This window comes from Oryzias latipes, chromosome 5, assembly GCF_053564925.1.
Source record: "Oryzias latipes strain Hd-rR chromosome 5, Olatipes_Hd-rR_3.1".
Lineage (NCBI taxonomy): Eukaryota > Metazoa > Chordata > Actinopteri > Beloniformes > Adrianichthyidae > Oryzias > Oryzias latipes.
The window spans coordinates 7,375,752-7,393,973 of record NC_136241.1 but is presented as its reverse complement, the minus strand read 5'-3'; the positions used below and the strand labels follow the sequence as shown (position 1 = coordinate 7,393,973).

The following is an 18,222-nucleotide window of genomic DNA, read 5'->3' as shown; positions in this document are numbered from 1 at the left end:
ACTTTTGTCACCAATTTGAGTAGGAAAAGTGAGACTGGATATAATACATTGACGACTGGAGCTTGTGATAGCGTGACAAAAACTTTGAGTGTCTTTGTAATTGCATAGTTGTAATTGGTACTTGTGTCATCTTTATAGAGATAAACAGATGCATCTGCAGTACTGATAGTCACATGGTTGATATAGACAGTGGGAGATGAACATAATCTTTAATCCCAGGAAACTGGTTAAGAGCTTCTAAAATAATGCTGTGGTCCGTAGTATGTGATGCTTCTAGAGTGAAGGTCCATAAGAGCAGTCTTGTGGGTGTGGCTTACAGAGGCTGAGACGTACTGACACCTGAAGAGAACAGGGGGCGGCTGGCAGCAACCAAGGTAGGTGATTAGGCCAGACTCAAAAACACATTTCTAAACAAAACCTGCAGCAGTAGCAAACTCAACACTGAGCAGCATTTGGGTGTGAAAGACATCTTTGAGTTTTATTCCTTTAAATGTTTTGCTCTACAAGTTAAAAGGTCTTTAATACATCACAGTAACGATAGGAGTCTTCCAGTTGACTGGACTCTGCTTCACCTGCTAATCTCACTATGGAAAACTTGCAGAGGGATTAACTAGATTGAGCTAATCAGACAAAAGGCAAAAACAGCTTTTTCCTTTGATCCTTAGTGCCTTGGTTTTAATTTTAGTGAGAGATCCATCTGGAATCTAAACCTTCCACGCTTTACCCCAAATTTATGAGATCAGAAAATATTTCAAATGACAAAACAGGAATCTACAGCACCTGAGGAGATCATAAAGAGAAACTATCATTTTCTTTCAGACTTTTGTAAAATAAGTGACTTTAGTCATCTCAGTAACAGTTTTTTTGTGATTTGGCCTAAATCCCATTTCTGTCCTTTAATGAAAGACAGCTGTCCCTAAGGCCCGTCTGTGACTAACTCCCTTCCCGCCTGTCAAACTGCCCCAAAAACCCAGAAGATTAAGGTTGATTGAAATGACAGAACACCTTCAACTCTGCAATGCATCATGGCCCCAATAAAAGCAGAGCAATGGAAGTGATGGAAATAGAAGAATACTTCTGTTTCTGAAGACTCCACCTCAACCTTGTGCAGCAGTTTCCATCATTTGGAATTTTGTTAAAGAAAATAAAAGCAGGGAGAAAAAATGGATTAAAAATCGAATTTGGAATGAAAAAGCCTGAGAAGTTTTTTATTTGGCCATATCGCCCAGCTATAATTGGCATGCAGAAACCCCGCCCCCTATCCCATCACCTTTACTTAGCTATCTGTTTACAATCTCCCGCTAACTTACAGCCCCTCACAATCCCAGCCTAATATTAGTGGTGCAACAAAAATGGTGAGCAGTATTGGAGCTAATCAGCTGTACAGTTTAGATCCCGATTCCAGCTCGGACGAGGAAAACAAAACTATTGTCTGACAGTCTGAATGTATCAGAATGGGGCTGAGCAGGAAGCTTGTGGTCCTGTTCAGCATATTTTCTACATCACAAAATTATCTTCTTCCAACGGCATTTTATCATCTGCTCCTGATTCCCAATGATTTGAATAAAAAAAAAATCCTCAGAACCCTGAGGATTTTTACGAACCCTCGCGGACCCTGAGGTCCTCTGGCGCTGGCCTCTTAGTTGTCCCTAAGGTAAGGAGCAAGACACATGGTGAGGCTTCATTCTGCCATTATGGTCCTCGCCTGTGGAACAGCCTGCCGGAGAACCTCAGGGCCGCAGAGACTGTAGAGGTTTTTAAGAAGAGGCTCAAGACCCACCTTTTTAGTCTGGCTTTTATATGACTTTGATCATTCCTTATGTCTTTTATTATTCATCTATTTTATTAATTGAGGTATTTATTTACATATTTATTTGTTTATTTATTTATTTATTTATCTATTTATTTATTTATTTTCTTGTAAGGACTATTATTATCTTTGTTTCTAATATGCAAATCTTTTTATTGTTATTTTACCAATGAGACTTAGGTTATGTTTTAATCACTGACGTTTTTTATTTTTTAATTACTAACATTCTTATATCTTATTTTATTTTTTATCTTTTTCTATTTTTATTGTTGTTATTTCATGATCATTTTTATTTTTTATTCTGATGTTTTTTACTCCAGTGTTTCCTCTGGGGGATCCATCGTTCTTGGGCACCACCAGCTTGACCTGTAGGGCATGCCGTTGCTGTGGTGCCCGTTCTGGTTGGGCGGGCTGGGGTCCCACTCTGTGGTCTAATAGCCATGGATGGGGCCCTGGGCTGCCCTGTGTTGGGCGGGCGCTGCGGTAGTGGCCCCTGTGGTCCGGCTGGGCCTTGGAATGAATGGATCCCCATGATATCGTTTCCTCACAGCAGTACCAAGCCAGACCTTCTTCAACTGCAGTTATTTGTTTCTGTTCACTGTTCTACTGGGGTAACTGGGTGGGTGGGGATGGGGGCGGGGGGTGGTGAGGGAGGGGTACCTTCTTTGTGGGATTGTCCTTTGTTTTCTGTTTTGAACAACTTTCATTTTTTATGACTGTTTTATCTGTTTTTATGTTAAGCGCTTTGTGTTTTTAACCAAAATGAAAGGCGCAATATAAATAAATAAAGTTTGAGTTTGAGTTTGAGAAATGCAGTTTTAATCTTAATGTTCTTACATAAAGTCTCCATCATTAGAAATTTGCTTCAAAAACATGTTAAAAGCACAACTTACATTGGAGTGGGTCTTTTTAGAACAAACACCTTCAGAGTTCTGTTCTGAGTGTCTTTGCGTTTGTGTCACACAATCATTAGCAAGAACAACTTTTAGGTATCAGTTGTCCTTCAGTGCAGCAAACAGCCACAAAGCCAGACCGAGCCCTGTTTCTGACTGTCCCAGTTTCATGTCTTCACCTCTGACTGGAGAAACACCTGCATTCATGTCTCTGAGGCCTCCAGCCTGTCACCTTCACTCTCCATTGAAGCAGTCCAGACTGTCACCCATCAATTTTTTCATTGAGCGAAATGGGCTGAATGAGTGGATTCGAGTGTGTGGATACCAGTGTGTGGATGTGAGTGTGTGGATACCAGTGTGTGGATGTGAGTGTGTGGATACCAGTGTGTGGATAGCAGTGTGTGGATACGAGTGTGTAGATACGAGTGTGTGGATACGAGTGTGTGGATACGAGTGTGTGGATGTGAGTGTGTGTATACCAGAGTGTAGATACGAGTGTGTGGATACGAGTGTGTGGATACCAGTGTGTAGATGCCAGTTTGTGGATACCAGTGTGTGGATACCAGTGTGTGGATACCAGTGTGTGGATACCAGTGTGTGGATACGAGTGTGTAGATACGAGTGTGTGGATACGAGTGTGTGGATACGAGTGTGTGGATGTGAGTGTGTGTATACCAGAGTGTAGATACGAGTGTGTGGATACGAGTGTGTGGATACCAGTGTGTGGATACCAGTGTGTGGATACCAGTGTGTGGATACCAGTGTGTGGATACCAGTGTGTGGATACGAGTGTGTAGATACGAGTGTGTGGATACCAGTGTGTGTATACCAGTGTGTGGATGTGAGTGTGTGGATGTGAGTGTGTGTATACCAGTGTGTGGATACGAGTGTGTGGATGTGAGTGTGTGTATACCAGTGTGTGGATACGAGTGTGTGGATGTGAGTGTGTGTATACCAGTGTGTAGATACGAGTGTGTGGATACGAGTGTGTGGATACAAGTGTGTAGATACGAGTGTGTGGATCCGAGTGTGTGGATACGAGTGTGTGGATACGAGTGTGTGGATACGAGTGTGTGGATACGAGTGTGTGGATACCAGTGTGTAGATACGAGTGTGTGGATGTGAGTGTGTGCATACCAGTGTGTAGATACGAGTGTGTGGATACCAGTGTGTAGATACGAGTGTGTGGATACGAGTGTGTGGATACGAGTGTGTGGATGTGAGTGTGTGTATACCAGAGTGTAGATACGAGTGTGTGGATACGAGTGTGTGTATACCAGAGTGTAGATACGAGTGTGTAGATACGAGTGTGTGGATACCAGTGTGTGTATACCAGTGTGTGGATGTGAGTGTGTGGATGTGAGTGTGTGTATACCAGTGTGTGGATACGAGTGTGTGGATGTGAGTGTGTGTATACCAGTGTGTGGATACGAGTGTGTGGATGTGAGTGTGTGTATACCAGTGTGTAGATAGGAGTGTGTGGATACGAGTGTGTGGATACAAGTGTGTGGATACGAGTGTGTGGATACGAGTGTGTGGATACGAGTGTGTAGATACGAGTGTGTGGATACGAGTGTGTGGATACGAGTGTGTGGATACGAGTGTGTAGATACGAGTGTGTGGATACCAGTGTGTGTATACCAGTGTGTAGATACGAGTGTGTGGATGTGAGTGTGTGTATACCAGTGTGTAGATACGAGTGTGTGGATACGAGTGTGTGGATACGAGTGTGTGGATACGAGTGTGTGGATACCAGTGTGTGGATACAAGTGTGTAGATACGAGTGTGTGGATCCGAGTGTGTGGATCCGAGTGTGTGGATACGAGTGTGTGGATACCAGTGTGTGGATACGAGTGTGTGGATGTGAGTGTGTGCATACCAGTGTGTAGATACGAGTGTGTGGATACCAGTGTGTAGATACGAGTGTGTGGATACGAGTGTGTGGATACGAGTGTGTGGATGTGAGTGTGTGTATACCAGAGTGTAGATACGAGTGTGTGGATACGAGTGTGTGGATACCAGTGTGTGGATACCAGTGTGTGGATACCAGTGTGTGGATACGAGTGTGTAGATACGAGTGTGTGGATACCAGTGTGTGTATACCAGTGTGTGGATACGAGTGTGTGGATGTGAGTGTGTGTATACGAGTGTGTGGATACGAGTGTGTGGATACGAGTGTGTGGATACGAGTGTGTGGATACGAGTGTGTGGATACCAGTGTGTGGATACGAGTGTGTGGATGTGAGTGTGTGCATACCAGTGTGTAGATACGAGTGTGTGGATACCAGTGTGTAGATACGAGTGTGTGGATACGAGTGTGTGGATACGAGTGTGTGGATACGAGTGTGTAGATACGAGTGTGTGGATACCAGTGTGTGGATACGAGTGTGTGGATGTGAGTGTGTGCATACCAGTGTGTAGATACGAGTGTGTGGATGTGAGTGTGTGCATACCAGTGTGTAGATACGAGTGTGTGGATACGAGTGTGTGGATACCAGTGTGTGGATACGAGTGTGTGGATGTGAGTGTGTGTATACCAGAGTGTAGATACGAGTGTGTGGATACGAGTGTGTGGATACGAGTGTGTGGATACCAGTGTGTGGATACAAGTGTGTAGATACGAGTGTGTGGATACCAGTGTGTAGATACGAGTGTGTGGATACGAGTGTGTGGATACGAGTGTGTGGATGTGAGTGTGTGTATACCAGAGTGTAGATACGAGTGTGTGGATACGAGTGTGTGGATACGAGTGTGTGGATACCAGTGTGTGGATACCAGTGTGTGGATACGAGTGTGTAGATACGAGTGTGTGGATACCAGTGTGTGTATACCAGTGTGTGGATACGAGTGTGTGGATGTGAGTGTGTGTATACCAGTGTGTGGATACGAGTGTGTGGACTTGAGTGTGTGTATACCAGTGTGTGGATACGAGTGTGTGGATGTGAGTGTGTGTATACCAGTGTGTAGATACGAGTGTGTGGATACGAGTGTGTGGATACAAGTGTGTGGATACGAGTGTGTGGATACGAGTGTGTGGATACCAGTGTGTGGATACGAGTGTGTAGATACGAGTGTGTGGATACGAGTGTGTGGATACGAGTGTGTGGATACGAGTGTGTAGATACGAGTGTGTGGATACCAGTGTGTGTATACCAGTGTGTAGATACGAGTGTGTGGATGTGAGTGTGTGTATACCAGTGTGTAGATACGAGTGTGTGGATACGAGTGTGTGGATACGAGTGTGTGGATACGAGTGTGTGGATACCAGTGTGTGGATACAAGTGTGTAGATACGAGTGTGTGGATCCGAGTGTGTGGATCCGAGTGTGTGGATACGAGTGTGTGGATACGAGTGTGTGGATACGAGTGTGTGGATACCAGTGTGTGGATACGAGTGTGTGGATGTGAGTGTGTGCATACCAGTGTGTAGATACGAGTGTGTGGATACCAGTGTGTGGATACGAGTGTGTGGATGTGAGTGTGTGTATACCAGAGTGTAGATACGAGTGTGTGGATACGAGTGTGTGGATACCAGTGTGTGGATACCAGTGTGTGGATACGAGTGTGTGGATGTGAGTGTGTGCATACCAGTGTGTAGATACGAGTGTGTGGATACCAGTGTGTAGATACGAGTGTGTGGATACGAGTGTGTGGATACGAGTGTGTGGATGTGAGTGTGTGTATACCAGAGTGTAGATACGAGTGTGTGGATACGAGTGTGTGGATACCAGTGTGCGGATACCAGTGTGTGGATACCAGTGTGTGGATACCAGTGTGTGGATACGAGTGTGTAGATACGAGTGTGTGGATACCAGTGTGTGTATACCAGTGTGTGGATACGAGTGTGTGGATGTGAGTGTGTGTATACCAGTGTGTGGATACGAGTGTGTGGATGTGAGTGTGTGTATACCAGTGTGTGGATACGAGTGTGTGGATGTGAGTGTGTGTATACCAGTGTGTAGATACGAGTGTGTGGATACGAGTGTGTGGATACAAGTGTGTGGATACGAGTGTGTGGATACGAGTGTGTGGATACCAGTGTGTGGATACGAGTGTGTAGATACGAGTGTGTGGATACGAGTGTGTGGATACGAGTGTGTGGATACGAGTGTGTAGATACGAGTGTGTGGATACCAGTGTGTGTATACCAGTGTGTAGATACGAGTGTGTGGATGTGAGTGTGTGTATACCAGTGTGTAGATACGAGTGTGTGGATACGAGTGTGTGGATACGAGTATGTGGATACGAGTGTGTGGATACCAGTGTGTGGATACAAGTGTGTAGATACGAGTGTGTGGATCCGAGTGTGTGGATACGAGTGTGTGGATACGAGTGTGTGGATACGAGTGTGTGGATACGAGTGTGTGGATACCAGTGTGTGGATACGAGTGTGTGGATGTGAGTGTGTGCATACCAGTGTGTAGATACGAGTGTGTGGATACCAGTGTGTAGATACGAGTGTGTGGATACGAGTGTGTGGATACGAGTGTGTGGATACCAGTGTGTGGATACCAGTGTGTGGATACGAGTGTGTGGATGTGAGTGTGTGTATACCAGAGTGTAGATACGAGTGTGTGGATACGAGTGTGTGGATACCAGTGTGTGGATACCAGTGTGTGGATACGAGTGTGTGGATGTGAGTGTGTGCATACCAGTGTGTAGATACGAGTGTGTGGATACCAGTGTGTAGATACGAGTGTGTGGATACGAGTGTGTGGATACGAGTGTGTGGATGTGAGTGTGTGTATACCAGAGTGTAGATACGAGTGTGTGGATACGAGTGTGTGGATACCAGTGTGCGGATACCAGTGTGTGGATACCAGTGTGTGGATACCAGTGTGTGGATACGAGTGTGTAGATACGAGTGTGTGGATACCAGTGTGTGTATACCAGTGTGTGGATACGAGTGTGTGGATGTGAGTGTGTGTATACCAGTGTGTGGATACGAGTGTGTGGATGTGAGTGTGTGTATACCAGTGTGTGGATACGAGTGTGTGGATGTGAGTGTGTGGATACGAGTGTGTGGATACAAGTGTGTGGATACGAGTGTGTGGATACGAGTGTGTGGATACCAGTGTGTGGATACGAGTGTGTAGATACGAGTGTGTGGATACGAGTGTGTGGATACGAGTGTGTGGATACGAGTGTGTGGATACGAGTGTGTAGATACGAGTGTGTGGATACCAGTGTGTGTATACCAGTGTGTAGATACGAGTGTGTGGATGTGAGTGTGTGTATACCAGTGTGTAGATACGAGTGTGTGGATACGAGTGTGTGGATACGAGTGTGTGGATACGAGTGTGTGGATACCAGTGTGTGGATACAAGTGTGTAGATACGAGTGTGTGGATCCGAGTGTGTGGATACGAGTGTGTGGATACGAGTGTGTGGATACGAGTGTGTGGATACGAGTGTGTGGATACCAGTGTGTGGATACGAGTGTGTGGATGTGAGTGTGTGCATACCAGTGTGTAGATACGAGTGTGTGGATACCAGTGTGTAGATACGAGTGTGTGGATACGAGTGTGTGGATACGAGTGTGTGGATACGAGTGTGTAGATACGAGTGTGTGGATACCAGTGTGTGGATACGAGTGTGTGGATGTGAGTGTGTGCATACCAGTGTGTAGATACGAGTGTGTGGATGTGAGTGTGTGCATACCAGTGTGTAGATACGAGTGTGTGGATACGAGTGTGTGGATACCAGTGTGTGGATACGAGTGTGTGGATGTGAGTGTGTGTATACCAGAGTGTAGATACGAGTGTGTGGATACGAGTGTGTGGATACGAGTGTGTGGATACCAGTGTGTGGATACCAGTGTGTGGATACGAGTGTGTGGATGTGAGTGTGTGCACGCTCCTCACCAGCTTTGCCGATCTGCACAGTCAGTCTGGTCAGTTTCCCCTGCAGCACAGACTTCTCCTTCTTCGTCACGTTGACCTTCTTAATCTCTTTGACCTCCTCCTTCTCCTCCTTGTCTTCCAACTCTGCAGCTTCCTCGCTCTTCAGAGGCTGGATCTCCAGAGCGATACCGTCCTGAGTTTTGGCTGGAGGGGGGTTGAGGGTGCAAAGTTTGAATGAATTTGAAGAAACAATGAGCGGAAGGAAAGGTTGAGTAAAGACATAGATGAAGATTGGAGAAAAAGTGATGAAGATGAGTAAAACAATGATGGAAATGTTTCAGGTTCAGGAATGAAGATGGCAGAATTGGAAAAAATGAAGGATAAATTAAATAAGACAAATGGTTAAAAAATGAGGGCACGGGGTTCAGGAGTGGATTAGGGAAGAGAGGCAGAGAAACTGTTACACCTTCAGTCAAAGGAGAAGCTCCAAAGGACAGGCTGAGCTGACAAAGTCATCATCACATGTTAGCTTGGTGGCTAAAGGCAGACTGTGGCACGTCTATCGGTAAAACGGTCAGAGCATGAAGAGCAGCAGACAGAACAGGTCTGAGGGGTTCACGCTGCACCGTCCACACACACACACACACTCACACTCATGAGCGTGTGTGAAGGAGGCTGAGCTCTGGTGTTGAGTTTCACCTCCTGCTCATTTGCATACGGTAACTGTGGATTTGCTTCGTGTGGGCTGTGCTGAGGCTGCAGCAGAGCTGCCCTGCGAGTGCAGCTGAAAGGAGAACCACAGGCAGAAAGGTTCTCCTCTAATCTGATAACAGAGCTGCTCTATGCTTCAGTGTCACACAGAAGACTAAACTGTGAAATGCCAGGTTATTAAACCCTAAACAGGTTGATAGAGTCATGCTGATGTTTTTTGAGTGTATCTGGAATAAAAATGAACCCAGCATGTTCATCACGTGTCTACTAACATGCGATGAACATGCTGGGACTCTTGGCAGCCCAATCAGATCAGATCCCACATTTCTTCTTCTTCAGACCTCTGCGTTCTGTCCGGGTGTTTTTTAATGTCTGGTTTTTGACCCAAACAGCTGAGCGATTGGTTGGGAGGCTGCTCATCAGGTGAACTTGTCTCTAACTCTGCATGTTCTGACAACACCAGCTCTATTTAAACACATAAGTGAGGGTTCCATCACTGAGGCGTTTTAGCATCCTGTTTGTAGAGTTTGATAATAATTCACTGGATAGAAACTGCGTGACTGATTTCAAAACATCCTCTAACATCGTCATTTTTCATTAAATTGGTCTCATAACGACGGAAAGTCTAGTTTCTTTTGTCCCATGCTTTGCTGAAGTTGTAGCAACACCTTGTCCCACACGTCTGACAGAACAACAAGGATGCCGCAGGAGACTTTTAGCATTTTTAAATGACTATAGATCTTTCTGTTGAAAGCCATCAGAAAGAGTGGAAACATGACGGCTGGGGAGAAACCAGCAGGTGGCCGAGGTTATGTCCCGCTCCAGCCCCAGCAGATCCACCAGTCATCCCCACGCCACATAGTTCAAGGAGGAAAGTCATCTCACAACAACGTTTCAAACTCCACATGTTGGAATGAGTCGTATGTCAAACCAAGAAGCCGTGGAGCTTAATGCGCATGGTCCACTCTGAAGGCCACAACACACAACTAACTGACAGCTTCACACAAACAGGACTGAGACCCATGGACCAACGACAGCACGAAACCATGAGCGAGTGCACGGGGGCTGGGGGTGTCTGACAATCCAAAGGAAACACCGCAACAAACAGAGAAGAAAATTAAAGTACCACTCTTAAGAAAATGGAGGGATGACAGCGATGAAGGTGGAGGCCGCAGAGACCTCAGCAAGACAGGAAGTAAAGAGCAGGAGGAGAGAGTGACACAGTGACTACAACACAACACGGAGTCCTGAGCAACGCCCTGCAGGAGGCAACGCTGAGGGAAATGAGACGAGCTGAAAGCCGCAGGAAAGGAGGCTGCAGAAACACAGGCGGTGGCCGCCCACCAACACGGGCGGGGTGCAACTCCCACACGGAGCCCAACTCCAGCCACAAAACATCCCATAGCTGTGCTGTTAAGCAGGATGATTGGCAGGTCCCACTCACAGCCTGAGCTGGAAGACGTCTGACCCTCTTTCAGAAGATGACAGCTGGTTCAGTGTTTCTGAAATCTCTGACAACTTTTACTGGAAAGTATTTTGGAGATACGTTTCAGAAGGGGGGGGGGGGGGTGTCTGTCAGGTCAGAATCCATCATTCCGATGTTTGTCTAAAAACAAATACAGGTTTCCATAAAGTCTTTTCAGGAGTTTCCTCTAATGTGAAAGACTGCTGTTGATGTGGTGCTGAAGAAGTTGTCTTCCTCAGGAGGAAGGAGGGTGATGTGCCTGGCAGGCTAAGCTCTAGACCCCCCCCCTCCTCCCACCCAATTTTTCCAGCGAGGGAAAACTCACTACCTGAAAGGACACAGTCCTGTGTAGCCTTTAATCAGAGCCATGAGAATGACGAGGCTCTGTCCAGTCTGCACAGTCACATGTCAGAGGTGTGGACGGGGACATTTGGACCCCTGAACTGAACTGGACATCAGCTTAACAGCCAATGGGAGGTCTGAATGAAAACTTTAATATTTTTAAACTTTCAAAGGTGAGAAAGCCCACTGAAGGTGTTGGGAAGATTAGAGACGGGCTCTGAACAACCAGAGATTTTTTTCATCCACATGCAGACTGGCTGCAACTAAAAATCTAAAAAAAAAAAGGGTTAGTATAACCGAAAAATGAGCCTTGTGTTTCCTGGTACACCAAGAAGTCTGCAGCAGATGCTCCAACCACAGGAAGCAGGGAGGTGGGGAGTTGGGAGGCTGAGGCAGCCTGCAGAGGCAGCTGGTTATATGTTGGATCACATGAGACCTAAAGACCAGTGGGGCAATTCTAGAGAAAAAGCAGGTAACACCTGTCTGACACCTCCTTTTTCAAGGCGTGGCAGGTTTCTTTTTTATCTGCATCTTCACCAGGTGAAGAGAGGAAGGAAGGTGACTCCACACATCAGCCTTAAACACAGGTGTGGAGCCCTGAACTAGTTTGGTTCAAGTTGTTTCCGGATCTAGAGGATTGTTCCAGTCACCGCTCAGATGTCTGTGGGGCGACTGAGCTCTGGAAACGCCCTGCTAACTGAATCCATCTTTGAAATACGGTTGAAGAAATGCTGCTTGTGTGAATTCAATGGTTCCCATGGTAACCAAGGATGTCCACAGGCCGTCACAGACTCAAAGTGTGAGAGTTGCACCCCTCAACAGTTAAAGCAACGTCCCCCGTTATACAGCAAAGAGAAAAAGACAGAGGGGGGAACAGAAGAACAGAGATGAGCTGGACACTCCCCTCCTGCTGCTGGGTGGAGGTGAGGAGGAGGTAAGTCAGACGAGGATGAGAGGCAGGAGGGACAGGTGGATGGATGGAGGGGTTACCTTTGTTGCGATTTTCGGGGGGTCCTTGTTTCTTACCTGTTCGAACAGAGAGAGAGGGCGGAATGCTGATAAGATGGCTCAAAGGAAAAGAAGATCAAATAAAACCGAAGGAGAACACAAAACCCAAACATACAAACCCACAGGTGTGTGTGTGCGTGTGTGCTGTGGGCAGGAATGAACGGATCAGCAGAGAGAGACGCCGCTTCCTAGGGTTGGGAACCAGCAACCAGCCTGGACTAGCAAGCTCTGACAGCATGAAATTCTGAGCTCATTTGGTTCTTTCCCTGACTTCTGCCTTCAAAGAAAGAATTTCTGGATTTAGAAAACAGAGCAAACTAAGGTTTCCTCGCTATAACGTGTTTCTGTGCAGATTCCTGTTTTTGTTGCTGTCTGTTTTTGACCACAGCTTGTGATGATCTGTTTCTCAGATCTCTCTGACTAAACATTCCTCAAGTGTAGCTCAGGTGAAATGAAACAGGCTTAGGGTGAAGCTAAATGTCTTTGGCTCAGCTCCAGAGCACACCTCTTAACTTTCCGCTGACTTGGCAGAAAAGACAATTGAACAGATGAATCCTTTGATGGACCTCATAGTCACCACCTCCTGAAAGACGGAGCGGTCGATCAGGTGAATCGGTGAAGAAGAAGCAGCCGCTGGGTTCATAGTAGAAGCTGATAAAGGTGGCTGATGTCCAGGTCTGGTAAGACTGAAAGTGCTTCTGAACAGGACCGCTGAGGTCAGAACTGACCTCAGCATGAACACCATGAAAGGGCGGGACCTGTGTGTGTGTGTCTATGTGTGTGTGTGCTTTGGTGCTGGACTGGGGAGAATGGGGGCACTCAGGATGAGTCAAATGGCTCTCTTTACTACGAATCTTCAAATGTTTTTCCTGAGAATCTTCCATTTTTTCCTAAACGGAGGCTTAATGTTTGGCTGCAGACCCGAGCATCTCTCTCTGCTGAGCTGGTACATTCAGCCGCTTCACAATGAATGCCTGACAAACTCAAATTTTAGCCAATAAAACAAATGGTCGGACAAAAACCAGCCAAAGAAAAACACACAGTAAAAAGGGAATTAGCATGATACAAGCAAATCAAAAGCACTGCAGGAGCCTGTGGCTTTGTTTCAATCTGCTTTGAGACTGGGCCATCTGGACTTCTGAAGAGTTCCTTAACAAAAGCAACTGTGGAACAGATGAAAGTCTATCAGTCCATTTGAAATGCCCGTAATGCCAGTCGACTCGGTACAGAGGACAGAAACCACCATAAATAAATGAGACCAAGATGCTGAGTTCCTATCTTTTACGCTACCATTCTGCCAAAGACGTGATCTACTCTTTATTGAAGGAACCACATACACAAAAACAACCTTTTTTAAATATGCTACAGCACTTTTTGGGCGTTTGATGAGGAAATGAAATACCCTTAAAGCACCTATGGCATTTAAAAGCTTTAAATGTTGGGGGAAAAACAGTTCAATGTATTTCTAACTATGGCCTTAATAAAAAAAAACGACTATATATTAAATGGTTGATATTAGCTGATCGTCCTACAGAATAATGAAATATTGCTAAAAAATAAACAAATCACATAAAAGAGTTTTCTGGTTCAACAAAGAACTTTTGTCCCACAAAGCTTTGATTTGATGAAGCTACACTCATCAGGAGGAAGGTCTTTAATACATATTTCAATGGAACATCAGACCACCTTCTTAGTTCCTGTGTTCACTCACCAGTGACAATGAAGACGTCAAACTTGTGAGGCTTTAACAACGCGCTGACTGGACAACAGTTCTGTTCTTCAGTGTGGTGAACACAAAAGACGTCAGGAGAAGCCCTAACACCAAACCCCGTCCTCGATTCCCATCAGGCAATGGCACACATGACAACCAGCTGGTTGACTTGTCTGTCTTCACAGAAACATCCGTCCTGCTGACGGAAGCTGCAGGTCGCAGGAGAACTGTTTTACTGAGTAACCGAGTGGGGCAGTAACTCCCTACTTTAATGCTATTACTTTATTTCTTAACCTGGAGTGTAATAGATTACAACAAAAGGTGAGTAGTAAAGTTTGCTGCCCACTGAAGCCACTCATCACGACTTGTCTTAACCCCAAACGCTGGTTTCAGATCCCACCTCTAAAGTCGGATGTGGGAACACGTCAGTGCTGATCCTCACAGCGGAGACACATCTGAGTTGGTGTGAGGCCAAAACGCAATGTCAGGGCTCCAGACTAACATTTTTCACTAGGAGCACTGTGGCCCCAACTGAAAATTTTGGGGGCACAACCAGAAGATTTGGGGGCGCATACCGTAAATCAACAAGCTAACCAAATCTACTAATTTCCACTGTATTATGAATAAATACTTTAATAATAGATGCAGAAATTACAATGTGCTGTTTCAAATTCAGTGTCACATTTTATTCTGCACTTTTGAAGATGCAACAAGAAGGTAAACTGACAGAAAAAGGTAGACTGTAAAAGAACGGGGGCGGTGTGTGCTCGCGCCTCATGAGTGTGTGTGCGAGTGTGTGTTTGCGTGCGCTCGCGTCTCATTATCATTTCATTGATCATTGACGTGCCCCTTCCACGTTTAATGTATAAAAAAATACAGAGGGTGGGGGAGGCAAATTTACTGGTAGCACATGTGCGACTGGATGTAAAATTCAGTCGCACACTCTCAAATTTTGGTCGAAAATGCGACCATTTGGTCGCAGTCTGGAGCCCTGAATGTGTGAGGAGGGTTGTAGAGGGTAGGGTTTTTGGGGGGTGTGGGGGGTGTGGAGCTGTGGGTGCGCAGTGATCTCTGGGTTGCTGGGGTCCAGTGCCGGGGTTGGCTTGTGGACACGGGGCGCCGGTTGGGTGGGCGGCTCATGGATTCTCCTAGCCCTGGCTTCGTCCTTGGCCCGTGTCCGGTGCCCGGTGGCCCCCATGGCTGCCGCCTGGTACGGCTAAGCACACCTGTCCTGTGGCCTGGGGGCCCGGACGCCGGGTTCGCCTATGCCTCTTGGCGCCGGGGGAGCCCCTGTAGGGGGGCCTTCTCTGCGCCTGGCTGGGTGGGTTTTCTCCGGGCACTCCGGCTTCCTCTTACAGACCAAAAACATGCTCTTTGCTTAATTGCCCCTTTGTGTATGTGTGTGTGTGATTGGGTGGATGGATGGATGGATGGATGATGTAAGTTACACGCGGTTATGACGAATGGGTCATTCTGTCGCACCGCGCCCTGAACGTAGCACTTTAGTGGATAGTAAGACATGAGTACGGGCTACTTACTAACTGTAGACACATGCTGCATGCTGCATGTGATACTTAGGTGCCTGTGAGATGCTCTTGGACATCCACACAAACTACACGCTGATTAGCCGCAGTTACATGTGGACAATGTTTTGATAGGATCAAAGATCGGATTAGAATTCAACCGTGTGCATGGGCCCAGAAAACCTTTTTCTGATTATAACAAACGTTTACCTGGGGACACACTCTCAGTTGGAATAAATCATTCGCACATGCGCACTTCTCTCTAAAATACCTGAAGAGAAAATGAGTCCCGCTGTAAACAAACCGAGTGCCACATACATTTATGGGCATGCATCACGTGAACAGCACCAACTGCGCAGTGCACAGGGTTTGGGGAGGTTGAAAAAAATAAAAATTCTGTAGAATACATCTCCATCTCCTTCTTTCCTTATGTGTTTCTGTAGTTTTCACGACAGCCTGATGCCCTTAAAAAAGGGGTGCATGAACATTTTCCCCCTACGGGCCAGCCCTGCGCCCTGCACAGATTTACCCTCTTTTACCCCTGCAGACAGCCCGGATCCACCCAGAAGAGCAGTTACGATGAAGGCTTTACGTGGGTCATGACAGATTTTTGCACGGGGTTCACCTGAGCAGATGGAGAAGTTCCTACTGATGAGAAGAAATACTTACTGTTGTTGTAAACAGCTGGAGTTTTCTCACTAATGTTAGTTTGCAACTCAGATGTCATTAATAGAATTATTGATGAGGGCTTAGTTAAAAGACAGCATGTGTGGGCTGCAGGTGAACTCACTCTTGGTCTCATTTATTCACAGATGGTGCTTTGGTTTTAAGTGGCTGTCAACACATTTCAAGAGTCAGACCCTTCAAACGCCTCAGTCCAGACTGAAAGAGGGGGCAAAACAACAGCAGAACCTCAAACCCACAGAAGCGGATCGGCCTCTTACAAACAGTGAAAACATCCAGGAAGTGAGACCCCCGCCGGTGTGATCACATGACCGCCACAACTTCAACAGGTAGCATGTTGCGTGTTTTTTAACAGCCTGGTTTCCATTTCTTACTTTTCTTGACCTTCTTCTCTTCGTCATGCTCGCTGGCGCCCAGTAGAGTAAAGATGATGCCGGTTTGAGAGTTGAGGCCAACGGCTGACACAACCATCCGGCCAGAGCCCTCCATCACATGAGTCCCTGAGAAAGGAAGTCCACCGTCACTGTCTGTGTGGGTTTATCTGTGTGTGTTTGATGGCAGTTTAGAAACCCACCGGACAACAACATGGGGTCCTTCTCCAGAGATTTTCGGACATGGTCAGACTCTCCTGTGAGAGAGCTCTCATCAATCTTCAGGTCGTTTCCTTGGATCAGAATCCCGTCAGCTGGCAGCAGATCTCCTGCAGAAAGAGGTCCCAAGGGTCATGGAGGGGTCAGATCCACAGAGTAAACACACTGACAGACTCCCGTTTCTGAAGGAAACATTCTTGCATAAATGATTTTAGTATGATCTTAATGTCTTCTTCTTCTTCTTACTGCCTTTTACGCTTTGAGACGCTTAGGGCAGCAACGAAATCTTTCCATTTCTGACGGTCGCGTCAGAACCTGGCCCTCCATGTTGGGGGTTTGGCACAGGGCTAAGCACCCGGTCCTACAAAACTAAGGTGGTGACGGAAACAGCAACAAAATGATCTTTATTTGAGAAGTGTTTAATGTTTTCCTAAAGTAACGCTGCATTTATCTTAGACTGTTCTTTCAGTGTCTCATCTGTCTGAGCTGAGGCTTCAGCACATGGAACCTGGCACTCCTGACAGGAAGCTATTTTACTCTTAACAAAAAGAAAGGACAGAAAGCACAAAAGCTGTATAGTTCTGTTTGTGTTTGACTTCATACCATATTTGATCTGAGCGATGTCTCCGACCACAATCTCTGCGACTGGAATCTGGATGACTTGGCCTTTGCGAATGACCGTGAACTTCTGCTCCTGCTCGATGCGACTCTGCAGCCCGCGGAACTGCTTCTCTTTGGACCAATCGTTGAAGGCCGTTACCAGGACCACAATGATGACGGAGAACAGGATGGCCGCACCCTCGATCCAGCCGGCCTGGGCTTCCCCCTCGTCTTCCACGCCGCCTGCCGCTTGGCCGCATGCTGTCAGTAAAAAGACGCAGAATGAAGTAACAGCTCCTTGGAAAATAAAATGCTTGTGTATTTTAATAAAAGAAGACATGAAAATGTTCTTACATTCACCGTCGCCCCCTGGTGGGTGGTAGAAGGACAAGCCAAGTGAGATGATTGCAGCCACTTCCAAAATGATGAGTGTGACGTCCTGCAGAGCCTCCCACACCAGCTGCAGGAAGGTCTTGGCCTTCTTCGGGGGGATGAGGTTCTTGCCAAACGTAGCATGGCGCTTCTCTAAATCAACAGGGTTGCCAGACAGACCTGCAAACAGAAAACCAGAGTTAGCCGAAGTCCAGACCTTTTAAAAAAATGACTGATCATCTTTGCCATTGAATCTCGCAGCTGTTGGATTAGGTAGAGTCCACTGGGGTTACTATGGAAACTGTAGCACAGAGAAGTGGGAGCATTTTTAGTGTAATAAGGCGGATGTGACATAAACCCATCATTAACATGTTACCTTATTAGAACAACCACACAAATGTCGGCATGGATAAGTGGGCTGGATCATTTCATGAAACCTCGCCGGCTTTTCCTCAAACCTTCGTAAACGCAGCTCACTTTCCATCGCAGCCCTGCATTCATGTCAAAGCCCCCCCCCACCCCCCCACCCCCCTGCCTGATGTGAAGGGTTGGAGCTCTGAGGCAGAAGAGGCCGAGAGCAAAGTACAGCTGGGACAAGAACAGGATGCTCCACAATGTGAGGCCAGATTGCAGAGAAATGAAGACTTTTCGGTGTAAAACAAGGATGGAAGA

General features: G+C 46.4%; 1 protein-coding gene across 6 annotated transcripts in view; it reads right to left on the bottom strand.

Moving 5' to 3' along the window:
* The window catches only part of LOC101172706 (plasma membrane calcium-transporting ATPase 2), a 90,455-nt gene that overhangs the window by 27,800 nt on the left and 44,433 nt on the right, over window positions 1-18,222 (bottom strand). For 4 of the 6 annotated variants that reach the window (XM_023954795.2, XM_023954793.2, XM_078946957.1 and 1 more), the window contains 6 exons: window positions 17,533-17,730; window positions 17,182-17,439; window positions 16,563-16,688; window positions 16,363-16,488; window positions 12,053-12,088; window positions 8,566-8,748 (listed from right to left, as the gene is read on the bottom strand). In XM_023954795.2, the coding sequence (XP_023810563.1) occupies window positions 8,566-8,748; window positions 12,053-12,088; window positions 16,363-16,488; window positions 16,563-16,688; window positions 17,182-17,439; window positions 17,533-17,730 (927 nt within the window). The remainder of the gene's footprint in view (window positions 1-8,565; window positions 8,749-12,052; window positions 12,089-16,362; window positions 16,489-16,562; window positions 16,689-17,181; window positions 17,440-17,532; window positions 17,731-18,222) is intronic. The other 2 variants (XM_023954796.2, XM_023954794.2) reach the window with 1 other exon arrangement.